The sequence below is a fragment of the Mercenaria mercenaria genome, chromosome 11 (assembly GCF_021730395.1).
Source record: "Mercenaria mercenaria strain notata chromosome 11, MADL_Memer_1, whole genome shotgun sequence".
Classification (NCBI taxonomy): Eukaryota; Metazoa; Mollusca; class Bivalvia; order Venerida; family Veneridae; genus Mercenaria; species Mercenaria mercenaria.
Window position 1 is genome coordinate 13,894,500 of NC_069371.1, and position 14,110 is coordinate 13,908,609.

The 14,110-nt window shown below is 34.3% G+C and overlaps 1 protein-coding gene across 1 annotated transcript; it reads right to left on the bottom strand.

The window, feature by feature from the left end:
- Positions 1-1,589: 1,589 nt before the first annotated feature.
- On the bottom strand, positions 1,590-10,243 carry LOC128547026 (collagen alpha-1(VIII) chain-like). The gene is made up of 3 exons (XM_053518583.1): positions 9,962-10,243; positions 4,584-4,655; positions 1,590-4,109 (listed from the first exon to the last, which is right to left on the bottom strand). The coding sequence occupies exons 1-3, from the start codon at positions 10,203-10,205 to the stop codon at positions 2,902-2,904; spliced, it is 1,524 nt and encodes a 507-aa protein (XP_053374558.1). The 5' UTR covers positions 10,206-10,243; the 3' UTR covers positions 1,590-2,901.
- Between the last annotated feature and the right edge of the window lie 3,867 nt (positions 10,244-14,110).

Sequence of the window (14,110 nt, forward strand, 5' to 3'; positions counted from 1 at the left end):
GTTGTATAATACTGTACTGTTTAAATCTAAAATACTACAGTACAATTGTATACTGTGATTCACTTTAAACAAGAACTGTACAACTGTACAAACAGTCATAACTTGCCGATCGGTCACACATTAAACCAGAATCCACCTAAAAACCGGAATACACTTTCCATAACTGGAATACACCTGCATCTTTTTAATTAGAGGTATTTTTGAAGGTTTTTTGATATAATTCAATCATATATATCATAAATAATTAACATATGAAAGTAAAATAAAATACGTTCACTCAAAACGATAACTGTGCGGGAAATTATCATAACCGAAATACACCCGTATTTTATGAATAAATGGTACTTTTGTAGGGTTTATTGCAGAACTCATTTGTATATAATAGAAATAATTAATTTACAAAAGGAAAATAAAATATGATGATTTGTCAGTTTCCGCATATTAGTTGTGTGCTAAATTACACGATTGTTCTTAGTATTCATATATTACAATGTAGTTAAGTACTTTTTGTTTTGTGTGGTAGCAGCACATGAAACACGTGACATGCTGCTGAAATAAGAATAAGGTCATTGTATTTGACAGGCATCGTGGGATCAGATTCTCCCTAAGCTGTTGCAACCGAGTATACTGCTTGGATCAGGGGGTGTTTCATTTGTACACCTGACCCAAGAGGCAAGATTTACAACACGTTAGTCAGAACTAGTGCAGTTGTACATATAGAAATACTTTTTGAGTTCAAATAATTATATTTCACTAATATATACTTTTCCCTGTCCTCATATAGATAAAAAATCTTGAGACAAATGTTTGAAATTAAAAAAAAATCAGACAATTTCATCTGAAGAACTTTAAATGCATTCTGTCACTTAGCACTTTTTCACAGTAAACAATACTTGGTTTACAGCCACATGTTTACTGTGAAAAGTACCAAGTGAAAAAAAAGAAGAATAAAAAATCAACTGTTTGTCAAAAAAATAATAATCCTTTATACCAGATTATGATAATGATATCATACTTAAAAAGAAACCAACTAAATGGCACAATTATTGAAAAATATTTGTCACTTGGTACATATACTGAGTGCAAACTTGATATAATTTGGTGCGAAAAAGCGCCAAGTGACGTAAGGCACTTAGCACTGTGTCGCATTCAAATGGTATATCATTTTCACTAAGCACTTTTTGACCATTTTGTTATAAATTCATTTAATGACTTGCTATAATCTTGATATTTTTACAGGACATGGGCAAGGTCATAAACACTTGATAAATGTAAAAAAGTGATTTTTTCAAAAAATGTCACTTAGCACTGTGTCGCATTCACCCCTCGATATGTCTTGCATTTATTAAGTCGATCTTTACGTATACTGAACAACGATAGCTTCTTTCATCTAGTTTGGTACGTTTTTGAAGAAAATGCAAATCTTTTCAATTATCGTTCTGAAAGTAACTGGGTATTGCTACGGGTACTGCTATGGTATTGTGTATTTCATTCAGTATTATGTTTTGAAGACCATTTTTACTTGTTTAAGTGGACATCATAAAAGACATTCTGTAAAATCCAAGAAAAAAAGTAAGTTTTTAGAAATCAACTGTCATTTGATTCAATGGAATATCGATTTTCAAACTTACATTATTTTTAATTACCATTACCCTCCACCCCGACACACACACATACACAAACTTATATTAAATGAAGAACATATGATGAATGTGTAATAACTATTAAATGACATAAAACAAAAGAAACAAAACGTTAAATTAAATTTATTGGATGATGCACTGTGATTTTTGCAAAGCAAAGGTAGAAAACCATTTATACTTTTCTGACTACGATAAATTACGATGTTAAGTTAGAGCGATATCTGATGGTCACTATAAAATGTCAATAAAATTTTGAAATAGCCAACCAGACTATACCCGTAAATATCTTGACCAGTAATTATACAAAACTAAGATACAAACAAGAAAAAAAGAAAGTCTGAAAGTGATACTAGGCTTTTCTTTTTAGGCAAGGATATCTGATTGTACCAGTGTAATACTGAAACATCTTTCCAGAGTGAACAGAAGGTACAATATTACATGAGTTGCATAACCATGAGTGAAAATGTAAGGTATAATGTTCAAATGTGACAGATATTTTGGAATTACATGAAAAAAAAATTCTCCTTGATTTCAAGTATTAATTTCATGTACCCATTTTATAGTTTCTTACAAGTGAAATATTTATTTGATATTTTTCACTGTGAAACTATCAGATATATTTCATTCTAATATGTCGTTAATTTACCGAAAAAAAAAAACATGTAATAAAATCAGTAAACTGATACTAATAAAAGGGTTAACAAAATAATGCTTTACTATCCGAGGAAAATAATGATGTGTCGATAAAATGTATAAATAAAAAAATTAATTTAAACAATTCTACAAATGCCTTTTAAATAAACTGTAAAATCAGATACTTTCGCGAGGCTAAAGTTCGCTATTTCATAAAATGAGAGAAAGTTCGTGAGGAAGTATGTATATTCATTTACTATGACTTGATTGTTAAAAGTCTAAAACTAATTATAACAGTAATGCACTTTTACAAATAGCGAAAATGAATATTTCGCAAAAATTCGGACTTTCTTTTCTAAAATTTACGGTACCAAGTGAATGAATCCCGTACAGCATTTTTGTAAATATCATTATACAGTGTGCAATGCTTGATACAATCGATATTTTGAGCTTGAATATCCTCATATGATGCACTGATCCGTTTTCTGTTACATTCTGTTGGTAGAGATTCCGATCATTTGTTCGGGAGTCAATATATTTCATTCTTAGTTTTTTAATTAATATTCTGTAAAGTTTCTGGCCCAGTTTCTTCTGATGATTCCAAATCAGTTCCTCATAAGTTTTGCTAATTTTCTTCTAAATTTGTTTTGCTCTCTTCTTCTGAAATATCGTCTTCTGAATGGGTTTCATCTGAAGAGTTTTCTTGCGCACCGTCCTCTGCAGATGTTTGCTCTTCTTCTTCTGAGCTTACTTCAGCAGAGGTGAAGATGGTTTTATTGGAGCTTGTTACTACGTTGGCAACTTCGCCGTTGTTTTCATCTTCTATAGTATTATCATCTAGAAGGGCTTGTTCATTGACACTTGTACTTAGATTACCACTTTCAGTTACATTATTATCATCGTTACCCTTGAGATCTGGATTTGTACTGTTGATAAGCTCATTAAAATCTTTTTCATTCAATATGTCTTTATCTTCTTCATCAAAATACGCAATGTTATGTCCGTATGCTGCTGAGTAGTATTTACCATAGACCGGAGGTCCATACATAGCCTGGGGTTTTCCAGCTTGCGGCCCATACGCCATTTGAGATTTTCCCATCATCGGCTCAGCAGGCATCACATGTGCTCCAGGTGGTGGATGGTAGAAGGCTGGTAAAGATTTGCTGTTGTACTGGATTGCCAATTTTCCATCTAAAGATGAACAATTACGTACACCACCATCAAGATCTGAGCAGTTTTCTGCTCCAGGCGCTCCCTCTGCCATAACAACCATCGGAGCCATCATAGCTGCATACGGATCATACACAGGACCAGGAAGCCCAACTGGACCCCATGGCCCAATATCTCCTGGCATTCCAATTTCCCCTTTATCGCCCATATATCCTATTTCACCAGGTGGTCCCATTAATCCAGTTTCACCCATCAGTCCAGGTTCTCCATAAACCCCTACTGGACCAGGAACTCCAGGTCGACCCGGTTCACCGGGGTTGCCAATGCTTCCAATTTCACCCATATCTCCACTTAATCCTGGCGGGCCTGGCATACCGAGGAAGCCAATATGACCTATCATACCTGGTGGACCAATCTGACCATGGTCTCCGTTATACCCAATAAATCCAACATCTCCCGTAAGACCAGTGATACCATCGAATCCTTTCTCCCCCTTTTCACCTTTATTTCCTTTTGCACCAATGAATCCCGGAGGGCCTATCCATCCTGGTGGTCCATACGGCCCTATGGGCCCACGTAGTCCGGGTGGACCGGCAACACCTTTGTGACCCTTTTCGCCACGTTTACCCATCGTTCCAGGCCTCCCAGGAGTTCCAGGGCGACCTAAACAAAGATAACATATTTCCTTTTTAAATATACATACAACTATTTTTCATAATATTTCATTCAAAGTAGATTTTCAAACAGAGTGCGTCATTTCAAATTTCACTTAAACGCTCAATGAAATTATTTTTTAGAACTGAATTCTTTATTTGTTAGCTTTTATCTTAGCCGACAAATCAATCAAGCCACGTGTGATATAATCTGTCTTTAGAGTCGAATAAGAGGTATGTCGTTTGGACAAAAGAAAATAGACAATGCATGAGTTTGAAAATGGGCATTTAAACTGGACTTAAAGTTTGCATTTATTTCACAATTTATTACAAGTACATGTACCATGAAAGTATTAATTTGTCAAGTAAAAGTTTACTTTAAATCATCTTGGTTACGGAATAAAATTCTAACTACTAACAATTAGTCAAACAAAAACATGAACTGTAATCAGTCTTTTTAGTATATATGGCTGACAAGTCTTACCTGGTTGTCCAGGTTTTCCAACGAACATGCCAAGTCGTGGACCTTTCAACGCTCTTTTCCTACGGCGGAATGCTGAAAAAAAAGAATATACACTGAAATTATGATTTGATTTATAATAATTCTTGATTGTTAGATTCTTATTGTTTTCAGATTTTGAAGCGGCTTAAAGGCATTTCGATGTCTCCTTATACAGATGAAAACTGCTCATACATTGAAGTCTTTTTTTCCAAGCGGGTCAAAGTCCCCACGATCAGTATAGATTAAACCGTTTATATTCGGTCTAGTTAGATATTACAGTTCAAACGGACTTAAAACATTTTTTTGAGACCTCAATCTCGAAACATTATCTAGAGATGGTACTTAAAATTCAGTTTGCATCTGGTATTACTTTCTGTTGAAAACTTAATTCCGGAGTACCTCAGTTACATAACGGTTTAACTTTTGACGCGCAAAATGTCTACGTTCCCGCAAGGGGTTTGACGTCAAGGGCAGATGAATAGATAGAATTTGCATATTGACCGAGGCGTGCGGAAACACATTTACCTTGCGGAATCTGCCCTTACAAAAACTTCTGTTAATATAATGCAGACGTTCTTTAGTATAAATAAAATGGTTGTGTGAGTTAAAAAGAAATATTTATCGCCTTTCTTCAGCTAATCCACTTCAACAACGAAGCCGATGTCGCTGTCAAATTTTCCCGTATTTACTGCACGGTGCTATGTTAAAATATTGCTAGTGTGAGGTATGCGGTACGCACTTCAGTTTTGCGCTTGATTTGTTGTTGTTGTCGCCGAATACGTAGCCTTAGGTACCATCTCTACATTATCACGAGGACAACGGCTTATACAGAACTACGGTTTCATATCGATTGCTCCTCTGTTATGTTTTAAATATTGCGAAGAAAGTGCTCTTTGTTATTGACAGCAAAAACGATTTGTTTCAGACATTGTCTGATATTTGAATACTGTTGAGTATTTGCAAAGACTAGGAAGGTTTAGGCTGAGAACATGACATCTGCCATGAATTATTATTGGTGGTTAAAAAAGGTATTTCAGTCACGTTGGTTAGCAATTATCTTTAGGCAAAATTAGTTAAAACATTTTTGCTGATCCATTCTTTTCTTATTAATATTTGTTTTCTATCAGGAACAAACATAGTGTATAAACTCTTATAGCCACTCGCGAGACTCTTCAACCGGTATTTCTATACCTCACCTGGCTATTCTTCCTTCTTTATTTTCTAGACCAAAATACAAGGTAAACATCGTAACGTTTTTTTTCTATCTATAATCAAGGGATTATATTTTACTGTCTCTAAAAGTACACATGGATAAGGTTTAGAAGTTTATTTTCAAAACACAGAATTATTTGGCAAACAAACAACATATGAACTACCAACAATCTACCTGTCCATTACATGTTCAACTGTACTGTCCCACAAAACTGTATACTTAAAATATTCTCAAAAGTTGTCCTTCAAAAATGAATGCCAATTGTAAAAAACAACGTTCCACCTGGACATTTGAAATTACAGCACGTTACAGGGACGTTATTGCAAATGCATCAAAATGAAGGTATGCATCAGTTCTTTGAAAATGGAGAGTTTTAAAGGCGTTTGGCTGTCCGACAGTGTTGTCTTTACATGCAATCATTTTCCCGGAATTCAATGTATATCACAATTAACTGACAATTGTTTTGTAGAGTGCATGTAACACACGTATTTTATTAGATGTTTAAAGTTCATGTAAAACAACCCTTTCTTTCTATGATTTGGTGTTATTTGATTATTTTCTCAAAATGTGGGACTAACCGTTAACGCACACACAAGAGAGACATTGAATATACTATACGCATTTTTCACTAAAATATCTGATCACCAGGTATTAACTTTAATATTAAAATATTATTACTTTTATATAAAAGACTGTGTATGTAGAGCTGAACTAACATTTAAATGTCAGATAATTAAGTTGTTGTACAAAGTCATACTGAGGCTAGCTATTCATTTATTTTAAAAGTGTATTATGTCTAACCTAACACACTACACTGATTATGCAAACTTGTACGGAACACTTAAAGCGGTTTTCGACATTTAAATGTTTCATTGAATTTCGTAAAAAAAACGAAATATCATTTCGAGAATATTATTTAGTAATTACGAACTATTTACTCGAAAATACGAAAAATATTGCGTCTTTACGAAATAGTGTGTACTTTTATTTTAGATATTACTTTCTCATTTATTCTGGATCGCCTCGGTAGCCTAGCGGTAGAACGCATGTTTGAGTGCGGAAAGTCGTAAATTCGCTCACTGGCCTCGTCATAACAAAGACATGAAAATGGTATTAGTAGCTTCCTCGCTTGGCGCTCAGCATTACGAGGATAGTTCTTGGACTGGTCAGTCTGGTGTCAGTATAATGTGACTGATTGGGGTATCATGTCACGTGTCTATAGCGTAATATACAAATTAAGCAGCACTAAAAAGCTGGGCATTGTGCTCATTGCTGCAAGTAGATAACGCCGTTTATGTAACTGAAAAATTATTTAAAAATGATGCTTAACCCGGACACTCATACAAACATCCGTTTTATTTTGTAAAAACGAGATACATTTCGAAAAAAAAAAGAAACAATACTTTGTAATTACGAATCAAAAACGAATATAATCTCTAACATAAATATTTTACGAAATATTTTCGTTTTTACGAAATATAAGAAATATAAATAGAATTATAGTTATATTTAAAGTTAAAGTGTTAAATGTCACTGTAGTGGCCCAGCAAACACGTTAGTTTCTTTTTACATAGATGTTTATTCTTTTTTTTTTTCAAATATGAAATTTTGGCAGGCATAGTCAACTTTAAAGTTATTATAAAGGCATTATGAGCCTTTCATGTCTTAGCAATTTCAGTTATATTTTCATGTATTGTCTGTTTTATATTTGAGTTCCAGATGTCATTGTATTTTCCAAGCACAAAAGTACACAACTATTGAAGACTAAATTGTAAACCTGTACTTTTGGAAATATAAACAGATGAAACAAAACTGTCAAATGAGATTTTTACTACAAAGAGATGCACAGGTAAAAAGAATAAAATCATTAATTTTTGAACATGTAGCAGCAAGATATGACCCCATATACAATGTTCTTACTGCGTTTTATATATTATTTCCTGCCAGAGAGAACCTATCCCTTTAAAAGAATTTCGATATCTGTCTTGCACGTTTATGTGCTGGCACTGACAGTTATTCTCGCTAAACCATATATGAAAAAGGAAATGAAATTTAACAACTAAGTTTTCTAAAATTATATCAAGCTAAGAGATGGTGTAAAAAAAGTAATTAAACTTTTGAGTACATGGATTTGCCGCTAAGGTATATGACATGTTCAAAAACTAACGAGTGGTTAGGCATTTTGTAAGATCTTTTCAAAAATATATAGGCTTATATACTTTATATGTAATGAAAATCTTTGAACATTTTAGCGAATAAATGTCACTAAGCATTATAGGCAACCTTCATTGTTATATTGCACGCATGAAAACAGCTGAAACTCAATATGCTAGGAGCACAGATACATGCTTTTGTATCTAGACTTTTTTTTTTTTTTTTTTAATTAGATGAGCACTGCTCTGTGCATCAGAAAAGTGTAATCATTTGGGTTTGAAAAGAGAAAATTTCTTGATAATTGCAGTGCACAAGAAAATCAGATAATTCGTAATAGCTATTTTTGTCTTTTGAATTTTTCATAACATTGCAAAGATATGCAAATGAGAGTAAATTAAGAAAGCTTTATCTTTGCGAGACATTAAACGATTTTAACCAGCAAGATATTTTAATGAAATAGTGTCAAATATTTTGACGTGCGTTTTATGTTAACTAACTTTTAGGCATTACGCTGAAATCAAAAATACGACACGTGGCTAAAACGTGTTGTAGATCTGTCAGACTGTCCAGAAACGCCCGTCTAAACCAGACTCCGCCTGAATTACCAGAACGTTAAATACAGACAAAGTCAATTTAGTTTTATAGCTGTATTATTACACTGTACTGAACCAAAGTTTCTAGAGAAGCGGGGGTCTTATTATTTTTTTTTCCTAAGCTGTTTTAAGTCTTCAAAAAAGTTGTGTTGACATTGTTCTCTTAATATACGCCATTTAGCCCTTATTATACTGGACAGGATTGATTCTGCCTTTGCGACCAGTGTAGATCATGATCAGCCTGCACATCTGTGTAGTCAGATCAAAATCTGCACTGTTCGCCATTCAGTCTGTATCCTTTTGGTAAACACCCCTTTTAACAATTAATGGTACTGTCCAAATTGAAAGATTGACAAATTCATTATTGAAATTTAGCAGAGTAAGGGTTAATATATATTGTTGGCGAAGATTTATCAAGATACCAACGTGATGCATCCATATTAACCAGTCTGTTGTTAAAAGAGTACATATGAGGGAAGGGTAGGTTTTTTTGTTACAATATAAAGCAATTGTTGATTCGCAAAACATTCGTACAAAATGCATTTCATGTCCTGAATATTTATAAATGTAATACATTTATATACAGCATTTCCCGCCATTTGCAGATGCGGATTGAACTGCAAGATAAAACAAATGTAAACTTGTTTTAAAACTTTAAGTTTTATACCATACGTCTAAGAGAGTACAAAATGAAAATCAGATGTCTGTTTTACAAATTATCTTGATGAAGTGCCTACTAATGCAATAAGAGGCAATTATGAAATTAACATATTTTAATTATTGTTGGAATTGTTCAAATTTGACAGATTTTTTGAAACCTAATGCGGTAGAATCTGAATGTCATTTCTCCGTTGAATTCGCCTACTATAAAATACATAGAAAATATTTCATTCCTTGATGGATCTACGACCCCACAATACGTAGATCTGTGCTCTCACATTGAGCTAAGCGGGTAAAAATCATGATGGACTAGTAATTAACCTGACGACATACAGCAATTTGACGTCATAATTGACCCCATAATGTTCTCTTACCGGTCCGCGCCTTAACCGTTGTATATCAAAGAAAATACAGAGCGTTGCCTTCTTCTTTATTTATACTGGCAGTCAAATCGTGCCATATTAGAATGATTTATACAAAGTTCGTGTTTTTCAATGGCCGTGGGCGAATAACAGTTCTGAATAGTAATTGAAAACAGATGCCATTATGGTTTTATCCAGGATGCTACTCAGCGTATTATTCAAAGAATAGTTCACGGTATTATTGATTGAATTATTCAGGGTATTATTTACGTTGAATTTTTTTATGATTATTTGCTATATATTTTGTAGATGCTGTAAAAATCACATATCATCGGACCTGATACTTAATATCTAGCACAACAAAGATACGGCACTCACCTTCCATTTTATCTTTTTTAAGAACGTTCACATGTCTCTCCAACTCGCCTATACGTAAGAGCCATTCCTGGATTTCGATAGATTCATCTGCTATTTTTTGCTCTAAAACAGATAAATTAATTTCAAAAGTATTCCCTAACACACTTAGTCCGTCTTCAATTATGTCATCGAAGTTCATGCACCATCCAAATGAAAATAAAGAAATTACTGAAATAAAAGTAAGAGGTGACAAACTACCAGCCATCTTTGCAAATTCAACTAGAGGTAATGAGGATTTGTGGAAACCGCTAAATAATTAAAAAAGAGTGTATGATCAATGTAAAATGTGATCTAATGTCGGTTAATAAAAGTAAAGGAAAACAGAAGATGCTCTGACCTGATAAAGATTAACCTAATTTTGTCTGTTATTTGATGTTTGAAGTTCAAAGTGAACGGAACCAAAGTTCGCTCAGTTTTTTTAAACATGAGGTTAACAAAAATGCCAGGAATTCAGGTTTTGTTTTAAGATCACAAAAAACGATAAATTAGAAGTAGCATGTCTGCAGATGGCTTTATCTAAGTTTCAGTATGTGCAAGGGAATTGGTGTACTTAAATTATAAACTTGCAAGGTAGCTTATCATTTCTTCTTCAATTGTACGGACAAATACTAACTTTCAACTTAGAAAATTTTGCTTGAGGTTTTGTAAGTAAGCTGGTATTTCAGTTTTTCCACTGATGGGAATGTATTGAAACTTCACACACTTGTTTACTGTCATTATCTGTCATACAATGCACAAATGATGCAATCAGTCCTGTGTCTAAAGATAACGGGATTGGAAATGTACATTTTATAATGTTCTGCGGAAACAAGCTATTTTTGCATTTTGACTTTTAACCCTTACCCTGCTAAATTTCTAAAATGAACGTGTCCATCTTTCAATCTGGACAGTACCATTAACTAATAATTAAAGGGGTGCTTATCAAAAAGATACTCACTGAATGGCGAACGGTGAAGATCTTGATCAGACTGCACGGATGTGCAGGCTGATCATGATATTTACTGGTCGCACATGCAGAATCAATCGTGTCCAGCATGATAAGGGTTAAACCGAAAATATATGACACAATAATACTTAATTTTATGTAAAATATAGATATTTGTTGAAATACGCAACTTAATATATGAATAGCGTTGAAGACTTGTTAATTTAAGAGTTACAGGTATCTGGGAAAAAAAATCAATTTTTATCCAAAGGTATTTTCATGCGGTTTGTCATTACTTTGGTTAAAAATTTGCTAATTTTACATTTTCGAGATAATTTAGCAATTGTTCTCTGAATTAATATTATAAGTATGCACTAGCAATATGAATACTTTATTATGAAAACATGTGGCAAACAGATATAAGTAATTGTTTTCGTGTACATGTACTCACAAAACCCATTTATTTCAGGAACCAAGATTTAGATTTATTTATTTATTAGAGTCTCATCCATTTACAAAACACAAAATATAACAGTATATAATACACCAATAAAACATTTGAATGACCATTCTCATAAGAATTATTAGAAACTATTTAAAAACATAGCACTAAAGCTATACATATCAGTTATTATTTTAAAAGAAAACTATCATACATCAAATATAATAAAAGAGGTATATTAGAAAAATGAATGATGTAAAAAGCATACAATATTGCTAGTGGTGTATGTGTGCTGGTGAGTGATAACTGGCGTATGGACAGTATCTACTAGTCACTGATGTATGCTTGGGGAAAAGTATGTGTACTGAAAGTTAATTGCATGACATATAAAATGAAATTACTTGACCAGTAATTGTATCTACCCCCAACAAATGACAATTTCTTCCTTGTCTTATCTATATGAATAACTATAGTAAGACAGGTATAACCTAAAAATAAAATTGTTGATTTAGCCTTAAATATAGGGGAAAGTTTATACACTGACTAAAATGACAATGTAATATACAGTGACGGGTTTGGGCTGTGAATTTCAACATAGAATAGTCGCAGAGTATAAATCTTAGTTTATCTGACATACTCGTACGCATGAGATAATGGTTCATTTCGATGGTTCTTAAAAAACAGAATTATAATTGAGATACATCTTACATTCTAAAAGCAAATGTTTCAATTGTATCACAGAACAGGTACAAACCAGTGCAAGATTTTCATATCTACCAGTTTCTAGCAAGTATACACGGATATAGTGCCTTTTAATCGACCTGGCGGGGCGGGGTTTCGCAATGTTTAAAGATTCTTTTGTAAGCATGAACAAGGTGACCACAAGGACTGAGGCTGAGGCTGAGGCTGTTTTGGGCCTCGGTAATACAGTCATGTTCAGTACCTGCTGGGGCCAGCCAAGCACGCAGTCTTTGGTTCAATCCTCCATGTAGGATGAACCAAAAGGGCCTGTTGTGCCGTCCGATCAGTCGTCTGTAAAAGCGGACCGTCTGATTGGAAGGATTCGTCTAAGCCATACGTAACTAATGGGTTTTTGGGTATGACTGGTATCTCTGACTATACACTTAGTCTGAGGTCTGCCCCACAGGGTTTTGTCTTGGTATCAGATCTAGGAACCTTTGGGGACAATAGGGGACTGTGTGGTTGGTGGTTCTCAGTAGTGGAGCTGAGTGATGCGCCGAAACAGGATGAGAAATTGCTGTTTGTTTTGGGTTGGTAACGAGGTAGGACAGATCCGACATGGTCCGATCTGTTTCGTGCCAGTCCGGCGGCTGAGTCAAATCGGTGAAACAAGGAACAGTTTCTTTTGTTAGATTGTGTTTTATGTCAGTGTGACTTAGGTCAAGATGACATTCATCTTGGTCTGCTGAAAAGCCTGAAGGAAGAAGCTATTGCACTCAGTCATAGCCTTACCTCTTCGGGACATCGGACTCTGAAATGGATTAATCCGGTGAAGCCTCGTCCAAGAGACCTTAGACGAGAAAGTATGGCCTCACACAGTTTTACTAGGACAGGACAGGCACCGCAAGGACTTGTTACAGACTGAGAGACCGGAGCTCTGCTTGTACTAGCAGTAAGGGTACCTAGGCCCTTTGTTAGGCTCAGGTAGAAGCAACTGTGTCGGGTAAGGGTCAGCAGCTTGTTTGACTAAAGGTTGCTTTATGGTAAGTGTTTGGCTGCTGACCATTCTTGGAGTAGGGACAGTTCTTATGATAGCTAAGGGACCTTGGTATTTTCTCTCCCAGGGTTTACTTTAAAAGGGAAGTAACTTATCATTTATAGCAAACAAATATAAATTATGCATGTAACGCAAAATTTGATTGGTTGACTAACTCGTGGGAACGAGATAGTTATGCCGTGATAACGACTTACTATCTCGTGGAAACGATATAGTAAGTCGTTCCCACGAGTTACTAAGTCGTTCCCTCGACATAGCTAGCATGCACTACTCTTTATTTATTGTACTATTCTTTTTTTTATATTACTCTTTTAATTGCGCTACTCGTTTTTTTTTTTCAATGCGATACTTTTTTTAAATTGCACTTCTCTTTTTTATGTCGTTCCCACGACTTAGTAACTCGTTACCACGACATACTAAGTCGTTCCCTTGAGTTAGTATCTCGCGGGAGCGACATAAAGAAAGAGAAGTGCAATTTAAAAAACGAGTAGTGCATGTCACTCTCTGTGCCACCGCAGTTAATTCGCATTATCAATTGAATTCATGTTGGCAAATATTGCGTTAACAATACATTTAGAAATTTACTTTTTTATAATTGCATTGCTGTCTAAAGAATCTACCAATAGATTTTTTTTGAGAAACGTTATATTAAATGTTGAAATAGCTGATCTATCTTTACGGTACAGGCTTTTATTTCCTTCTCCGTGTGAGGGAAAATTAAGATCTTTATCGTTAGAAAACCAAGCCCAATTACGCTGCAGAACAGCTGGAAATTAGGAAATCTAATTACATGGTCTAAAAACGTTAATTTAAATGAAGAGAACTATAATTGATAACCTACTCACGGTTTCCAGACTAGTGCAACCTATCATTATGGTAAAGGGGGATTAATTTTTGCTAAAATTAAATTTTGTACTGCTTTCAAATTATAAATGAAATAATACATTATAACTAATTGTTGTTTACTTTTTTGTCAAGAACTTTATGCACCGCCAGATACCGTTT

Coding starts and splice junctions, on each gene's coding strand:
- LOC128547026 (XM_053518583.1), bottom strand. CDS start 10,205: ATGGCTGGTAGTTTGTCACCTCTTACTTTTATTTCAGTAATTTCTTTA. Junction 4,656..9,961: donor TAAAAAAGATAAAATGGAAG/GTGAGTGCCGTA, acceptor CTTTTTTTTCAG/CATTCCGCCGTAGGAAAAGA. Junction 4,110..4,583: donor TGGAAAACCTGGACAACCAG/GTAAGACTTGTC, acceptor ATCTTTGTTTAG/GTCGCCCTGGAACTCCTGGG.